General features: G+C 38.2%; 1 protein-coding gene across 1 annotated transcript in view; it reads left to right on the forward strand.

Annotated features, from left to right (window-relative positions):
- Positions 1–2,134: 2,134 nt before the first annotated feature.
- Positions 2,135–16,122, forward strand: part of LOC127659840 (glypican-6-like) — a 59,328-nt gene continuing 45,340 nt past the window's right edge. Inside the window, exon 1 of the mRNA XM_052149793.1 lies at positions 2,135–2,847. Coding sequence (XP_052005753.1) covers positions 2,697–2,847 — 151 coding nt within the window. The 5' untranslated portion in view covers positions 2,135–2,696. The remainder of the gene's footprint in view (positions 2,848–16,122) is intronic.

Consider the following 16,122-nt stretch of genomic DNA (forward strand, 5'->3'; position numbering starts at 1 on the left):
CGTGAAAAATGGGTATGGAAACCATTTTGCTGAGAAAATAGGTAATAACACAATGATGTAGTGTCACATGACAGAATTTACCCCAATCGTTAGCCTGTGTTAATCATGACGACAAGGATTACATCCTTGAAAGCCAATTTATTGTATGTGAAGCATTACTTGCACTAGATTGGTCTTGACGGCATACATGCACAGATCCGATGCTGCAAACACATCTGCGTCACGACACTTCCAGGGGTGCCAACACAAATATCTCATATCATGCACCTGTCGTCGACCATATCATGCACCTGTCATCGACAAGTGCATGGAGAACAAATGAATGGCCACTCTTTCCAATTAATTTAATTATGGTAGCCATCCATTTATTTATTAAAGTTGCTTTTCCACACCATTCAAAGTAACAGACAGCAGTCATGGAATTAGCCCACAAAACAAAAAACATAATTTCTGTGCACAAAGATGTTTTAAATTAAAAATAAATACACAATACTAGAAGAAAAGCTTCAGTGTGCTTTTTTGGAACACTAACATTGCCCAATTCGATAAAATTATTGTTTAGCTTTTGAGAAAATGCTGACAAAATTCCCTGTATTAAATTAAATAGATTACCAAAAATAAAGCATTAAAGTAAAAAAAATAATTACCAAATGAATATAATATATATATATATATATATATATATATATATATATATATATATATATATATATAGACCTATATATGCCTTTTCTTTACTCAAATTTAAATTAGCCTTACCCTGTTTTGTAGATGAAAAACATCATCTGAATGACATTCTCAGAATGTTCTACACTTTTTTTAAGAACATAAACTATCAGAACTATTTGTCCAATGCTGAGTTCACTTTCAGAAAACAAGGTTTTGAACATTTTAAAACGTTTTTAAATCTATCCCGCTATACCTCAGATTGCATTTGCTGAGCTTCTTCAGAAAATGTAAGAAGTTGTATGTGAAAATCCCAGGAGATCAGCAGTTACAGAAATACTCAAACCAGCCTGTCTGACACCAACAATCATGCCACGGTCCAAATCACTGAGATCACATTTTTAACTAGTCTGATGGTTAATGTGAACATTATCTGAAGCTCCTGACCATATCTGCATGATTTTAAGCCTTGCACTGCTGCCACATGATTGGCTGATAAGATGATCGCATGAATAAGTAGGTGTACAGGTGTTCCTAAAAAAGTGGTCAAAGAGTATATGTGCCATGACAAGGACATCTTAATTTAATGTGTGCATTAACTTGCATTATATGACTTGGACATCTATAATTACCTTTTTCTGATAGTAACAAAGTATAATGAACATTGCGGATCAGTTTGTTTATGCAGGCAACAAAACATCTGTTTCATTTCACATACTCACTTTCCAAGATTTCTTGTACCATCAGGAGTTTCACAACTAATGCACTTATGCACAGCATTGAACCACTCTAATTACGGCCTGTGTCATTTTTGGAAAGAAGGGCGGCTGTCTCTAAAGGCTGTCATAATCTAAGTGAGATGTTTTGGTTATGTTGCTAGTCATGGGAGCAGGGCTGAGATTCCACTGTCTCTCTCTCTCTCTCTCTCTCTCTCTTCTGTCTGCCTCTCTCTCCCATTGCTCCTGACTGTCATTGGGCTGCTAGCCACACCACAGTGCTTGCAGCTGTGTGTCACATTTCATGACATGCAGACATATCAGAAGGTTACTTTCTCACCTATGTTTAGAGCCTTTCTGGCGAGGTGAGATTGATGACTGTAATACAAAGAGGCTAAATAGACTATCAAATGGGTTCCATAATATTTCCATACATGTTATTAATTATCAATTTTAGTGTAAAAAATGTTTCACCAGTGTAACCAATGATGCTCTGTGATTTGGTGGTTTGCTTGATCTCATGAACAGGACACTTGGACGTGTTGATCACCGGGCCAAACCATCTAACATTCAATAAACACAAACATGTACATTTACTCACTTCAGAAACAATTTGAGCAACATGTACATGACTATTGGAAGCTACACTGCAAATTCCAAGTCAATGTAACATCCAGCGCGCGCCATGCTCCACCCAGTGTGTTTCTTTGTCCGGAACTCAGTTGCGTGCTCGCGCAGTCCTCAGACTCTGTGCTACTGAGATCTCGCCGAGCGCACAAGAGACTCCTCGATCCCCACTCACAGCATCTTGCACACCAGCGCGAGAGGGGGAAAAACTTTCCTTAAACTTTTTTTTTTTTAAATCGCCATTATCTCACTTCTCTCACAAAGCCGATTAACATTTTAAGAAGTAACTTGGCTTTACGAAACGGTTTGAACATGCGCGCGCGTTTGTAGCGCTGGTGTTTTGCAGCGTTGTTTTTGTTTTCTTAGAAAAGTAATTTAAAGAAGAGCGCAACGTCCTGACTACTTGACTGTTTGTTTTTGCATTCGGTCGCTTTTATCTGTTAGACATTTGCGGGAGTGTTTCGATTGCTGTTCTTTTTAGAGGCCCGGTTTTTATTGTTCACGAAAAATCAGATCGCGAGATCCGAGCGTTGAAAAGCATTGAAGAAGTTTCAACGCAGAAAAACGCCGCATCTCCACGAGGAAATCCGAAGTTGAGAATCGAAGAGATCTCGTGACCGAGTTTCATTTATTTTTCTGTTTTTATATTTTTTGTTGCTGCTAAATTGCCCGAAGAAGTAGTCAGCGATGAATATGATTTTTGCATTCCCTGTATGTTTGTCGGTGGTGATTTTGGCGTCGGCTCAGACGGATCAGAAGAAGAACTGCAATGAAGTCAGAAGTGCCTACAGTTCTAAAGGTTTCAACGTCAATGATGTTCCCAACAAAGGAGTACAGGGTGAGTTATTTTACCTTTTACTAAACCAAAATATTTTGTGACACTAAGTGTTCAGACGGGATCAGCGAGGCTTAACTGCAATAACGTGTGTTAACCTTATTTAATATGTAGAATGCAAAAACAATCATAATGGTCTGCTGTGGTAGTGGAAGCGTATACTGTAAATGCCTGTGAATGTTTTCTTTCTTGCAAAGTTTACAGCACTTCTCCACATGTTGACTTTCTATAGCTTATATAACAGTGCCTCTCTTTAGAGTAAGATCACTGCTCACGCTCATTAAATTGTCATTCTCAAATCATTGGTTTGAGGATTTTATTAGGTCTTTAAACTGACGAACACAGTACTTAGAATCAGCGAACATGGACGTTACAACACTTCACGTTGAAAGTTGGCTATTACTGCATCTTTTAAAACTTGATGCAACTCAGGATTACATATGTATGGTCTGGCGTTACGCACCTCCAGTCGTTGCTTTGTGTTTAAGTGTCGTACTTTGTCATTGTTAAGCGAGAGTCAGTCATAGGCTGTGATTGTCATTCAGAAACGCTAATGCTCATGTAAATGTAGTGATTTTTTTTTTTTTTACCTCGAGCGGGAATGGGGGCGGGGGAGTGCATCAAGTTGCCGTTTTAGCTCTTCTTAAGGACTGAAAGGGAAAAATAGCCCCTAGACACACGTTATAAACGTGACACCCCCCCCCCCCTTAAGTAAAAGAGAAAGTCTTCCTGACTTGGAAAAGTGAACCCCGATCATAGCACATGTATAAAAGGTGCACTCAGTAATTTTTTTACTCATAGAAGTTTCACTCCTCAAATTTGTTTTAAAGAGCCTATGCTTGAACAGATCGGATAACAGACATAATAGAATGCAGCCTGACAACAAGTCAAGAAAACGGAAAGAAGGATATTTCTTGGAGTACAGTAGGAAAAGCAGATGCATTATAAATGATACCCGTTTACACACACCAATGTAAAATATCAATGGTCCCTCATGTTCACATATATGTACTGGAACATTGGGGGAATCCCAGAGTTTTATGTAAGAGGGAATTGCAGCGGATTTCTCTGGGACAAACCTAGTTGTGTTAAAAAGCTTTCCCTTAAACAGGAAATCAGCGTTCTCGTTTACATTACATTTCAGAATGCTGTTTTCTGCAAAACCCCTGGAATAATCCACTTTAAGTGCATGTAAACGTTGTCATTGAGTAAACCTTTAATGTGCCAAGTTTCTATGTTGCCTAACAACAACACACAGCCTAGTAAAACTAACTATATTTCTTGGTGGACAAATTGTTCATTCCGATTATTATTATTATCATTAATAATAATAATACATTAAGGGGCTGATTTATTGGTGTCTTTCATCATATTGTTTTTGCAAATTCAGAAAGCAATAAACTGACAGGTCTGAAACTCATTTAAGATGACCCACAATCTGAATCTGGCACGACACTCCTAAATAATGCATTGTACTTTTATTGTGTAATATCCAATGATATACTTAGTGAAGATAGCTACGTTTGGAATTTTGTTGAAGATTAAAACAGCTGCACGCATGACTGCAGTTAGGTGAAGGGGAACAATTGGGCCTTGATTTTCCTAGTACTGTACACCAGTCTAACAAGCTTATTGTTTACCCTAAAGTGCCATTGTAATGCAGATCTGGAGTTTAGCCCACATGCATGCATTTGTCATGTTTTATTATGTCAAATCTCTTGTTGTGATGGGTTTAAAGATATATAATGGGTTTATAAAGGCTTGTTTTGAGGATAGGTTTGGGTGCCATGCGAGTGTGCCTCTCACAATGGTGCACAATATGCATTGGGACCCAGTGCGAGGCTAACCTCAGTTAGCATGCCTTTGTCAATAAGAGACTGAGATAATTGATACAGAGAGAGTGACAAGTTCTGCTGTCACTGAGGGGTGAAGGTCCTAAGAAAGTAAAAAAGGAAGCACAAAAAGCCCTGCTTTGGGTTAACAATGTCTCCTGTTGGTAGGAAGAAAATGGTCCACAGGAGTACCTAATTGAACTGGTAGTGGCCCCCTGGTTCTAGATTTCAAAGTCGACCCTCTTCACCTTGTCATCAAAACATGTCTTCTGTATGCTTCTGTAGTCCTGAATCACAACTTAATCCTTGAATGGTTCAAGCTAAACCTATACGTAGTACTAATCCGGCGTATGGTCAAAATTATATTCCATCCATGACGATTTTTCTGCGTTCCAGCTATTCATCAGCAAGGGTATGATTAGTGTCTACAAAGGTACTGGTACTTCGGTACCAAGTCGATAAAAATAAAATTAGATCACTTTTATTTAAAACATCTCACAACATCAAAGTAAATAAGCATTACCAGTAGTAACGAGCACCGACTAGATCCGGTACCAGCACGCAATATGGCTGACACACTACAGCTTTAAAATGCTCACAGGCTTTTTTTGAATGCCTGCTCTGTTACTTATTTTATATTGAAATGGACAGTTAATCAAATGAAAATCATGACATGTGTAGTGTGATTAAAACCACTAAAGGCTGCAATCTTACTGTGGAAAAGCTGCGTACTTTAAATAAATCCAACGGTTCATCCACTAAAAACTCCAAAGACAATGAGAGAGAGACAGAGCAGACCACTTATACATTGTGAACCACGCCGCACATGTAAATGTATATATTTATATAATTAAATTATGAATTAATTGCACTTTAATCGTAGCTCAGCTTTATTTATATTGTTTTAAAACAACAGAGTTTAAAACTTAAAACATAACATTTAAAAATTACCACATACACAAACACCAGTAGTGTTTATCTGGAAAAGTGAAGCTTCCGGCAAAATACACGTCATAATAAAAGCCTGATTCAAAATAAAATCTAGATGCCTGAAATTGAATACAAATATATTACAACTGTATAGTGAAATGTAATATTCACTGTAATAATAATTATTAATCAAAATATTACAAGCAAGTCAGCAGTTGAATAAAAGTTTGGCAAAAAATGCCATGACATGTTGAAAAGTTCTATATTCACTTGTTAAAAGTTTTAAGAATCTATAGATTAGACACCATTTTTATGATGAAATTAAATTAAACTTAAAACATTTTCTATAATTATATTTAATAATAATTATTAAATAATTTAAAACTAATAATTAAACTAGTGTGTTCAGTAGCACATTATCATATTTTTGCTGTGGTATTGAAATTTGTATAGAGAACTGTAAAATTTCACTGGCATCGTACCGAACTACTGAAATGATGGTGGTATGATTATTTATACTCTGAATTTTTTGAATGTGACACATACTAGCAAAAAAATTCAATTCAAACCAGTCTGGTCATTAAAAGACCACCATTCATTTGAATGTAATTTGTATAGTATCGTAAATCAGAAGTCAGAAGTTTTCTTTCCCTCAGCTGTCAGCCTACACATCTCTAAACTCAGGCACTGAACACTACATCCCACCTGAACTTCATATTTGTATTTTTCTTTTATTAATTTATATATATTTATTTATTTATTTTTTCTTCTTTTTTTCCGCACATTTCTTGAAAATAACGTCTACCTCCTGATGCTGCTTGCACTGTTATGGCCACCGCCACCGCCATATACATATACATATATTTATACATTTACATATTTATACCTCATTCTGTACAATGCACCTTCAGTTATGCTTCTTCATTTGCACCTTGTTCTGTATTAAAGACATTTGCATTGAGCTGGTCTCTGCTTCTCTACATCATAACTTTGCACTCAAAAAACCCATATTGTATATACTTACATATTTCTCTCTCTCTCTCTCTCTCTCTCTATATATATATATATATATACATACATACTATATATGCATATTGCTATTTGCACTTCTGGTTAGATGCTAACTGCATTTCATTGGCTCTGTACTTGTATTTTGCACAATGACAATAAAGTTGAATCTAATCTAATCTAAAAAAAAAATGTATAGAATGTTATGGCTTTTTGCAGACATGGCATCCAACACGGCAAGCTTTCCCGTAGCCACTAGCATCTTTTGCTTTTGACTTGCAGCAGAAGGATGGGATTATTGCTCCTTCAGCTTTCTAACTTCATAATTGAGGTCTTTATTGTTGGAGCATGATTAGAGGGGAGGATATGTTGGATTCAGTAAAATTAACACAAAGAATTTGAGATGTTGCCTCTTGCTTTTTCTTAACTGTTGCATTAAATTGTACATATATAATTCTAATTGTAACTTTAAATGCAAGCTTTTAGAAGTATAATGCACTTTTCTTTTTAAAAGTTTTGCAGGTCTTAATATAGTCAGGTTTTGTGTGTTGAGACCAGCAACTTTTACCACTTCTTGACTTCAAGGAATGGGACCAAGGTTATGGTTACAGATGAGGGTTGTGGTGTGAAATCTGTGTTTGAAGGATTGTGTGTTTCTCTGCTGGATAAGCATAGTGGTGTAAAAAGGTTTTGAGAGCAGGCAGGTTTTGGTTAAGCAGAGGTAAGATTTTTCTTCATGGTGCCTTTCTAGATCCTCTCAGTTTGAGAGGAGTGTGGATTATTTCACTTTAGGACACTTCATAGTCCTTTAAGCCCTGAAGTACACAGTTTCCTGCTGAGGACTAAATCACCAATATCCTCCAATCCTTGGCTAAAGTGAAAGGAGTGCCTGCCCTTCTTATAAAAAAACCTTAATGCTTGTGGTAGTTAGATTGGCCTAGACATTGTAAAACTTGTGTCAAGTGCCTCCCGCCCAGTGGCAGGCAGCCCATCTCCAAAAGATCCAGAGGAGGGGTGGTTAACACTGACCAGAATGAAATCTCGCCATGTCAACAGCTTCTCATCGAGATTCAGCAGAACACTATTTCCCTTCGCTAGAGAAATCTGTTTTCTTTATGTTGGCAGTTTGGTCTTATGTCATACCTAAGGTATGGATAATGGTAAAGATCAAAGATCTATCTTCCCTGCTTTCCTGAAAGATTAGTCTCATTCATAATTACTTCAGTACATTACGATTGAAACTCAGAGGTGCAATGACTTCACCCTACTGGCCTCTTGATATTATACAGATCAGATCTTGAATTGGACTCACTTAAACTTTGGCCTGTAGCTTGATACATATGACACCTCCATTTTTTTTAAACACTCGATACTTGCTTGCCTTGCATTTAAACTTTGGTAAATAATTGACTGATTGTGTCATGTCAGAGGAGATAAGAAATTAGCTTATTTGTAGAATAACTATGCACACACTCCAACCTCTAAACATGCCAGGCGTGTTTTCTATTCCTCATATGAACTTTCTGATGTACCCAGTTGATACATGACAGATAAGGATAAGTTAGTTATGCAGATTTAATTCAACTGTTTAATTGTTTACACAATGGAAACAAACTGGAGTCAGTTGGGTTGAGTGTCACAAAAGTGGATCATGTCAGTAAGTTCATTTTACTGTGTTAATGAGACCTCTTTCTAGCACTGTGTCAGATCAGAGTGTGCCGCCCACTGTTCCAGCTAATCGGAGGATAATCACTGAAGTATGGTAATTAAAGAACAAATCACATTTGTTGTCAGCTAGGGCTTATTAAAGACTGTGAGCTGTGTAATTCTTCATCTGCCAAGTCAGGTGCGAGCTGCAGTGCTGCTCTCACGTGTGTCATCATTAGAGTTTAAAGTGCTCTCATGTTACGTTTAATTAGATAAAACGACTATTCGACAACTAAAATGTTTGTCGACAATTTTTTATTGTCTACGTTTTCGATAACGTCATCTAATCGTTTCAGCCCTATTGTCAGCTGTGTGTTCCATACCATTTTCTTCGCAGGTCATTCTTTGTAGAACTGAATTCAGTTGATCAAGATGTGCGAAAGACTGCATCAACATGAGGTGGATCACAAATCACCTGATAGTTCATCATTTCTTACAAGTTTTTCAATTTTTTTTTATCACATTTCAGTTTTTGTCACAGTTCACTTAAGTAGTCCTACAGTGTTATACATTTTCTTAAAAGTACAAATATTCCATGTAGTCTCTCATGCAATTAACATAGCATATAATGATTATACAAGAGTTAGAAAAATATTGTTTTAAATAGTTTTGGATGTAGTGTAGCATGTTACGCAGTAGAACACTGCTGTGTCTGTTTGAAATTAATGTCATTTACTCTACATGAGATACTGGGCTTGTTTAAATGCACGGTCTTATACCAGTTATGCTTAATAAGCTGAAAAATGCTTAAGGCTTTTCTTTATTTAGGTATAGTCATAAACTTTTGAAGCAAAAACCTATCAACAGAGGTAGATTTTCACCCATTACCTGATTTTGCTCTGCAAACAATGTCAATGTTTTGATGTCAAGCAGAAAATTATCTGATAAAGTCTCATGTAAACGGTTTACTTGCGTTGTCGGATTTTTGGAATAGTTATCAACATATTAGTGTGCATGTAAATGCATCTATAGATGGTAAAATAAGTTCCCAGTTTAGACATTGTATGTTTTTCCTGCTCTGGGAGATGCTAAAATGGCCCTTCTAGAGCTGAGCTCTGAGCTTTGCTCTCAATGACCCCGGCCTGCTGACTAACTGCCTGTAATTGAGTTTGTCTATCAGGAGGAAGTTGCCTTGTGAATGAGAACTAAGCATTAAGTAATGAGCAGGCAGAAAGAGAGTGTGCTGCTGTTGCCTGGCCTTGCGACTGGACTTTTATCTGTTTCCTTATGCAGACACTGTACTGGGGCCTTATTCTAACAAGACTCTGGCATGAAGCGTAATCTGTTTGAGATTTACATTATTTGTGACTTTTACTGTGGCCTAGCAAGGCATATGTGCTTTATGTAAGTAAAGATTTAGGAGAAGTAGACCTAATGGTATAGAGAAAGTATAGCAAACTGTTCTTGGCTCTCCACAGCAATGTTCCCCCTAAAAGCCCCAGAGAGCGACAGCCCAGTGGGGGGCATGTGCAGTGTGTGGGAACAATGGTGCACCCCCTTTTTAGCCTGACTCTACCCCTCCTTAGTGCATTCCACAGGGGACCACCAAGGCTTCCTCGCTGGGACCTCATCGACCTCAACAAAAGGCCCTTTCCCACCTACAGTCCTGTACTTTTCCTTAAGTAACTTTCTAGATGAGAAATATTACGAGGAACGGAACACCCGAGGAGACTTTTCCCCTGTTGCATTCGCATTGCCAAAAGTTACCACCGTAGTGTCGTAATTTAGTTTCTACCATTTTTCTTCTGACTTGATTGGCATGCGCAATTCAATACAAACAACAACAACAACAAAATCAACAACACAGACGGAGTATTTACACTTTTGTTAGGGCTGTTTTACATGAGCTTTAGCTGCATCTGAAAACATAGGCAGCTGCCTAAACATGTAATGATTTAAACAACAGTGTTTTTGGATGAATGGAACTATAAAGGATAGTGGTGCACCAATCAGGAAATTTGAGGCCGATACTGATCACTGATATTTTTTTATCAGTCTGGATTCTTCTCCTTTCTCAATGCTTTGTGCGTCATGGGTTTTTGACCAATCACAGGCTGCAGCACTTCTCACAGTCTCCCACAGTCCCTATACGCCCCCTTAGTTATCTACTCCAGAGTAGGAGCTAAAAATCCCCCAAAATGGCTCAGAGGAATTATAGTTCCTTAGGGGCAAAAGACACAAAATGTTCTAGTCCCGGGGGAAAGTACTTGGAAAGTGGCAAAGTGGCTTTAGTACTGCCAGTGGGAAAGGGCCTAATGAGACAGCCGGTGGATCTTCAACTGAGGAATGACTGACCATTGAATGAAAGAGAAGGGAATTTTGACTGACAGAAGAAGGGCATCAGTGAGAGGCAACTTAACATGTTACTAAGAGGAACTGCCACGGTGTATGATTGAGCGAGAGTGTGTGACCCGCTTGCAGGGAATCCAGGGAATGCTTAGAAACGTGGCCCAGGGCTGGATTCATGGGCTCTGACTCACCCAGTGTCATCCATACTTTGAATGGAGCAGATTTGCTCAGACATGAAAACAAGCCCCACGCTTCCACAAGCTCTCTTTCCTCAAGACTTGTGTCTCTTGTGACATTGTTAGTGTAGTTTGCGGTTTTTTTCTCAGAGTAAATCTGGCAGGGTACGGAGTGATGTCTGATGGATGTAAAATCTGTCCGTGTGTTTGTGGCTTTCCACACTTAAAGGCAGATAGGGGCTACCACTGAAGTTCCTTGTTAACACTTTTTCCATTTGCATGCTGTTAAATTGACACTCCCTGGGCCCCCTAACTTGGCCAATGGGCCTTTTCCCTTACATCTAGCTGGATAGGGAAGCCTTTGTTGGAAGTGTTTGTGCAAAAGCAGCTTTTGTAAACTCTTCTGTCCTTCTCTCCTTATGCCGTTTCATCCATCCTGGATTTCTACATAGTCTCGTCCAAGTGTTATACCCTCCTTTACTTTCTGTTTCTTTCATTTGTCCCACTCTGTTCACCTCGCTATCTGCACTGTGTGGGTAGATTTCCAGATTATTTTAACACAAAAAAACAGACCACTACAGCTATTGCTGCTGTTTGCTCAAAACCTTCCTCCCGTGACTTTTATATCAGGCATTAGTATGGCCACTATGTGGTTGAATATTCAACCAAAAACTTACAAGAGTCTTGAGCTTTGGATACAGTTCTCCATTTGGACATACCCTTGGCCTCATTCCTCTGCAAAAGCTCCATGTGTGTGGGTGGGTTATTTGAGAGGTGTAGTGTCTTTTTTTGTGCTGGTTTCAGTCACTGGTGTTAGTGCACCAGCTGTGAGCATTGCTCTGAGATCTAGGCTACTCGTCCCTGCCAAGGTGTGTTCCTCACTTCATAAATACTTTACACCTCCAACACTAAACCAAATGAGAAATGCTGGAGGTGTAACACAAAGTTCACTCTGTAACCTGTGTCCTTGTCTCCTGAGTATTTTCCCTCTTTTCTATCAACATCAGAATTATAATTATAAGATCAAACAATAAGTGTGGCTGGGTATTGAAAACTACCCTACTAGGCTCTGTAACATGGTTAAGGATGGGCAAGGAGGAGGCGAGAACCGGCTTGTCAACATAAATCATAGTTTAATGCAAACTTATATCAAAAGCACAAACACGCGACGGACATGCCCGTAATTCTCTCTCTCGAACCATCGGCACCGGCCGCCTTTATCCCTCGCGCGCCTCATCAGGCCGACCCGACCCCGCCCCCTCCGCTCCACAGTCACGATTCAATACATTGCACTGCATCACAATATCAGAATCGGATTGTGGCAGGACGGAGGGTGGGGCCGGGTCGTGATCCTACACACCCGGTGTTAGGCTAATTAAGCCACCGTGAGGGATAAAGGTCGACTGCAGAGGATCGTGCGCGAGAGAGAGATCGTTAACGGACATGTCCGTCGTGTGTGTGTTTATGTTGTCTTTAAGTTTTTCATTAAACCATTATTTATATCGTCAAGCCGGTTCTCGCCTCCTCCTTTCCATTGATCCCTTTTCACGGATCATGCATGAAACTACACAAATGTACACCAATATACGTATTTTCTTTTGAAAATGCATTGTTTTTGCTACTTTTACGTCTCTTATCCTTGAGTTTTTTCCTCAGATGAAAATGGAGACTTTCAAAAACACTCTCTACTACCACATACTTTGGAAAGCGATGATGTTAGGAAATAGAAAATGGTGCTTCAAGCAAATTAGTGTGGATGTTACCTGAATCTGCAACTTTTTACTTTCGTCCAGTACATGTCATACACATCAAAATCCCAGGTGTTAAATTACCACTCGGTGTCTCCACGAGTCCACTCTACAGTAGTGTTAAAAACCAACTGAGCAGTGTTGCATGATGAATTGGCCAAACAGATAACGATATCAAGTAGATACACTCTCTGAGAGATGATTGATCATTAGTGATGACACCTGCTGTTAACCAGCAGGGTCTACTGAAGGAAAGAGAAACAACAAGAACAAGACAACAAACCAGCAGACACCACAACAACTGAATCTTTCTAACTAAGATGTACATCAACTGCAAATAAAATCAATTATTGGACCACGATCTCTCAATATGTCATGTGAGGATGTTTAAGAAATGTGGGTTATTTTGTTTTTCATATGTGTACAAAAGTTATTTTTAATAGATTTGTCTATGTTGTGTTGCTGATGTAATTTTATTGTTTCATTTGAAGTGATTATTGTTCAAGAAAACAGTTGTGATGCACTATGGAGAGGATACTTTTTGATGAGTTCAAGTACCTCCTTAAGACATCATTCAAAGTGTAAAGAGTAGAAGACATAGCTTAATTTGAAGTTCGCATTTACTTTGGAAATATAATTTGTAAATAAAGTTGGGTAAATGTAATAATGTTTTAACAAAGTACGCATATACTTCTCAGGGATACATTTCTTGATTCGTCAATGATACACACAGACATCAAGACTCAAAACGCAACAAAAGTGACAATGAACAAACTCATTTTCATATTCATGGCGCAGTGAATTGTGGGTCTCCACATAGTACAGAACTCAACATTGGCACCCAACATGCATTGTGGCATGAGCCTGAAAATGAGTTTGTGATATGTATGTGAAATGTTGATGTCTGTGTGTCTTATTGTCAGTTTAAATGATTATATACTCTAAAGAGAGTAACTGCTCAACTTGTCACAACAGTATCATATTGACCAACATTTATTACTATATTCAGTCTGAATTTTTAGTTCAATTTAAAGTTTTAGTAAGAGATACTAGAAAGTAACTAAATATATATGTTTTCCATCACGATGCATTATTGTTGTTCTTCTGAACAATATTGCACTGACAGGAAATAATTTGTTGTATGATAAAACAAGTTAAAGTGTCTAACCAAAGTGAACAATAATCACCATAATGGTGACTTCAAATGAAACAAAATGACATAAGCAACATGAAATGGAGACAAACGTCTCTTAAAAATAACTTTTGTACACATATATGAAAAACAAAATAACCCACATTTCTTAAACATCCTCACATGATATATTAACAGATTGCTTTCCAATAATCGATTTTATTTGCAGTTGATGTACATCTCAGTAAGAACGTTTTTGTGGTGTCTACTTGTGTGTTCTCTTCAGTAGACTCTGTTTGGTGAAAGCAGATCATCTCTAATGATCAATCATCTCTGAGTGTATCTATTTGATCTCATTATCTGTTTGGCCAATTCAACATTCAACACTGCTCCGTGTTAGTTTTTAACACTGAGAGTAGAGTAGACTCGTGGAGATACCCGTCTGACAACAGGTGGGAATTACTAATAGCCTAAAAATGAAGAACTAAAGACAGTTTTAAAGGTAAAGATGATAATAATAGTAAGAAAAAAATTAAACCATATCAGCCCTCTACATTGCGAGTAAATCACTTGCATATGCGACCCAAAAATGTCTGTTATTAGCCACTGGCAAGTAAATATTAACATTTCACTCGCCAGTGAGAGAGTTGTGTGGTGTCGAAGCACCGAGGCCTTTTTACTGAATAAAATGCAGTTGATTAAGAAGCTGGATTCAGGCTCGTCTTTCCCTTCATGTTGTCTCATGAGTGCACAGTAAAAAGCACTTGTGTCTCATTCAGTTGAACTCCGAGCATCTCAGGGAACCGCACTGCGGATGTCACAAGAGCAGCTCTCTTGAGCGTGTGAAGATGAACCACATCTCAAGCACTCTGATGTGTATGCCGTCTACAGAGGCTTGCACCAAACTCCTGCAAAATATAAACAAGGTATAAAGGTATTAATTTTGTGAACGCAAAGTGCGCCAGTTTCACTTTATGGCCATGTTATGGCAAATGTCCATGGTCCCATTGTCACAGGGTTGCGCGCATATATATATAGAAAGTTCAACACAACCCACATCATTTCTACTTTCAAAACAGCTAAAACAATTTGTTACTTCAATTAGTCTGTGCTTTATCTAGTAGAAAACTTCTGTTTTCAAAATAATGCTGCCAAATGTGTGCTCTTATCAAATATTTGTTTGTATTGTTTCGATAATACAGTTAATGCTGCCTAAAGAAATTAAAATTGAACTAAATTTTAGGTTCAAGGTGAACGTGGACTTTATTTTATGATTTAATCACTTTCGTTTTTGTTTCTTTAATACAAAGATATAAATGAGTGAACCTGAAGATTTGCATTCACAATGCCTGTTAAATGCAAACGGCTCCATGGAAAGTGAACTAAACTTTGAGCACATCCTGGGATGGTCTTACTGTAGGTCATTTGCAGCATTAACATACAAAACACTATTCTTGCAAAAAGTTTTCAGATGACTGAAACTGAGAAAGTGTGATAACTCTTTACATGCACATGTTCCACGAGATGCTCCCACTGCACACCTCTGAACAAATAGTGCGTCAGACACGGGCATTGATGGCTTTTCTTTTTTGTCTGTTCTTAAAATTATAATGAAGTGTGTTTCTTCAAGCATGTGTCTTTAGAATAGAACTGTAGGAAAAAATGATGTGAATGCACACACAATTACATAAAACATTGATACAAGGATCTTGTTACGATGGCAGATAAAGGAAGACGAGGAGTGGGGATCTAAATGCAGGTTGTTTTATTTAAATCAAAGTGAAGACAAAATACACAGGAACAAATGAAAACATCCACGGGGGGACAAAACTGAAACTAAAACATCTGGGGGTACACGAACTGGTAAAACACGGCACGGCACGGCAACAAGATCCAGGCATCTACAAACATCAACAATCGACCAAGACTGAACAAATAACCAGGGTTTAAATACAGAAGGAACAAACAAGGGAATGAGGGACACCTGGGGAAACAATCAGGGAAGGAGAATCAATCAGGGGAACACCAATCATAAAAAGAAACTACAGAGGACTACAAAAACCAAACAGGAAACAGGAACTAAACTAAACTTCAAAATAACAGCACAAAAACAAAAGACAACAGTGAACATGACAGATCTAAAGTATCAATGTAATTTTGTATTGGAAAAGCCAAATGTGAGGTAAGAATGAAAATCATGACTTTACTGCTGTAGTTTCTCTCTGGTCTCTCAGATTATTTGTGGTGGTTTCAAGAGGCGAGGAATATATGCCAGGAACTCATCTGGGTTTTGGGCAGAAGCCCTAGCTTCTGGGAATGTTCCAGATTTTCTGTAATCCCTGCTAATTACTCTCACGGCCAACATCAGGATTTTCCCTGATGAGCCTCCGACCAGGATCCATTTCAAACTGCTCAAATACGGACTGTTTGATTACCTAATTCTCCTTACGTACTTG

Source organism: Xyrauchen texanus, chromosome 19, assembly GCF_025860055.1.
Source record: "Xyrauchen texanus isolate HMW12.3.18 chromosome 19, RBS_HiC_50CHRs, whole genome shotgun sequence".
In the NCBI taxonomy this organism is placed as follows: domain Eukaryota; kingdom Metazoa; phylum Chordata; class Actinopteri; order Cypriniformes; family Catostomidae; genus Xyrauchen; species Xyrauchen texanus.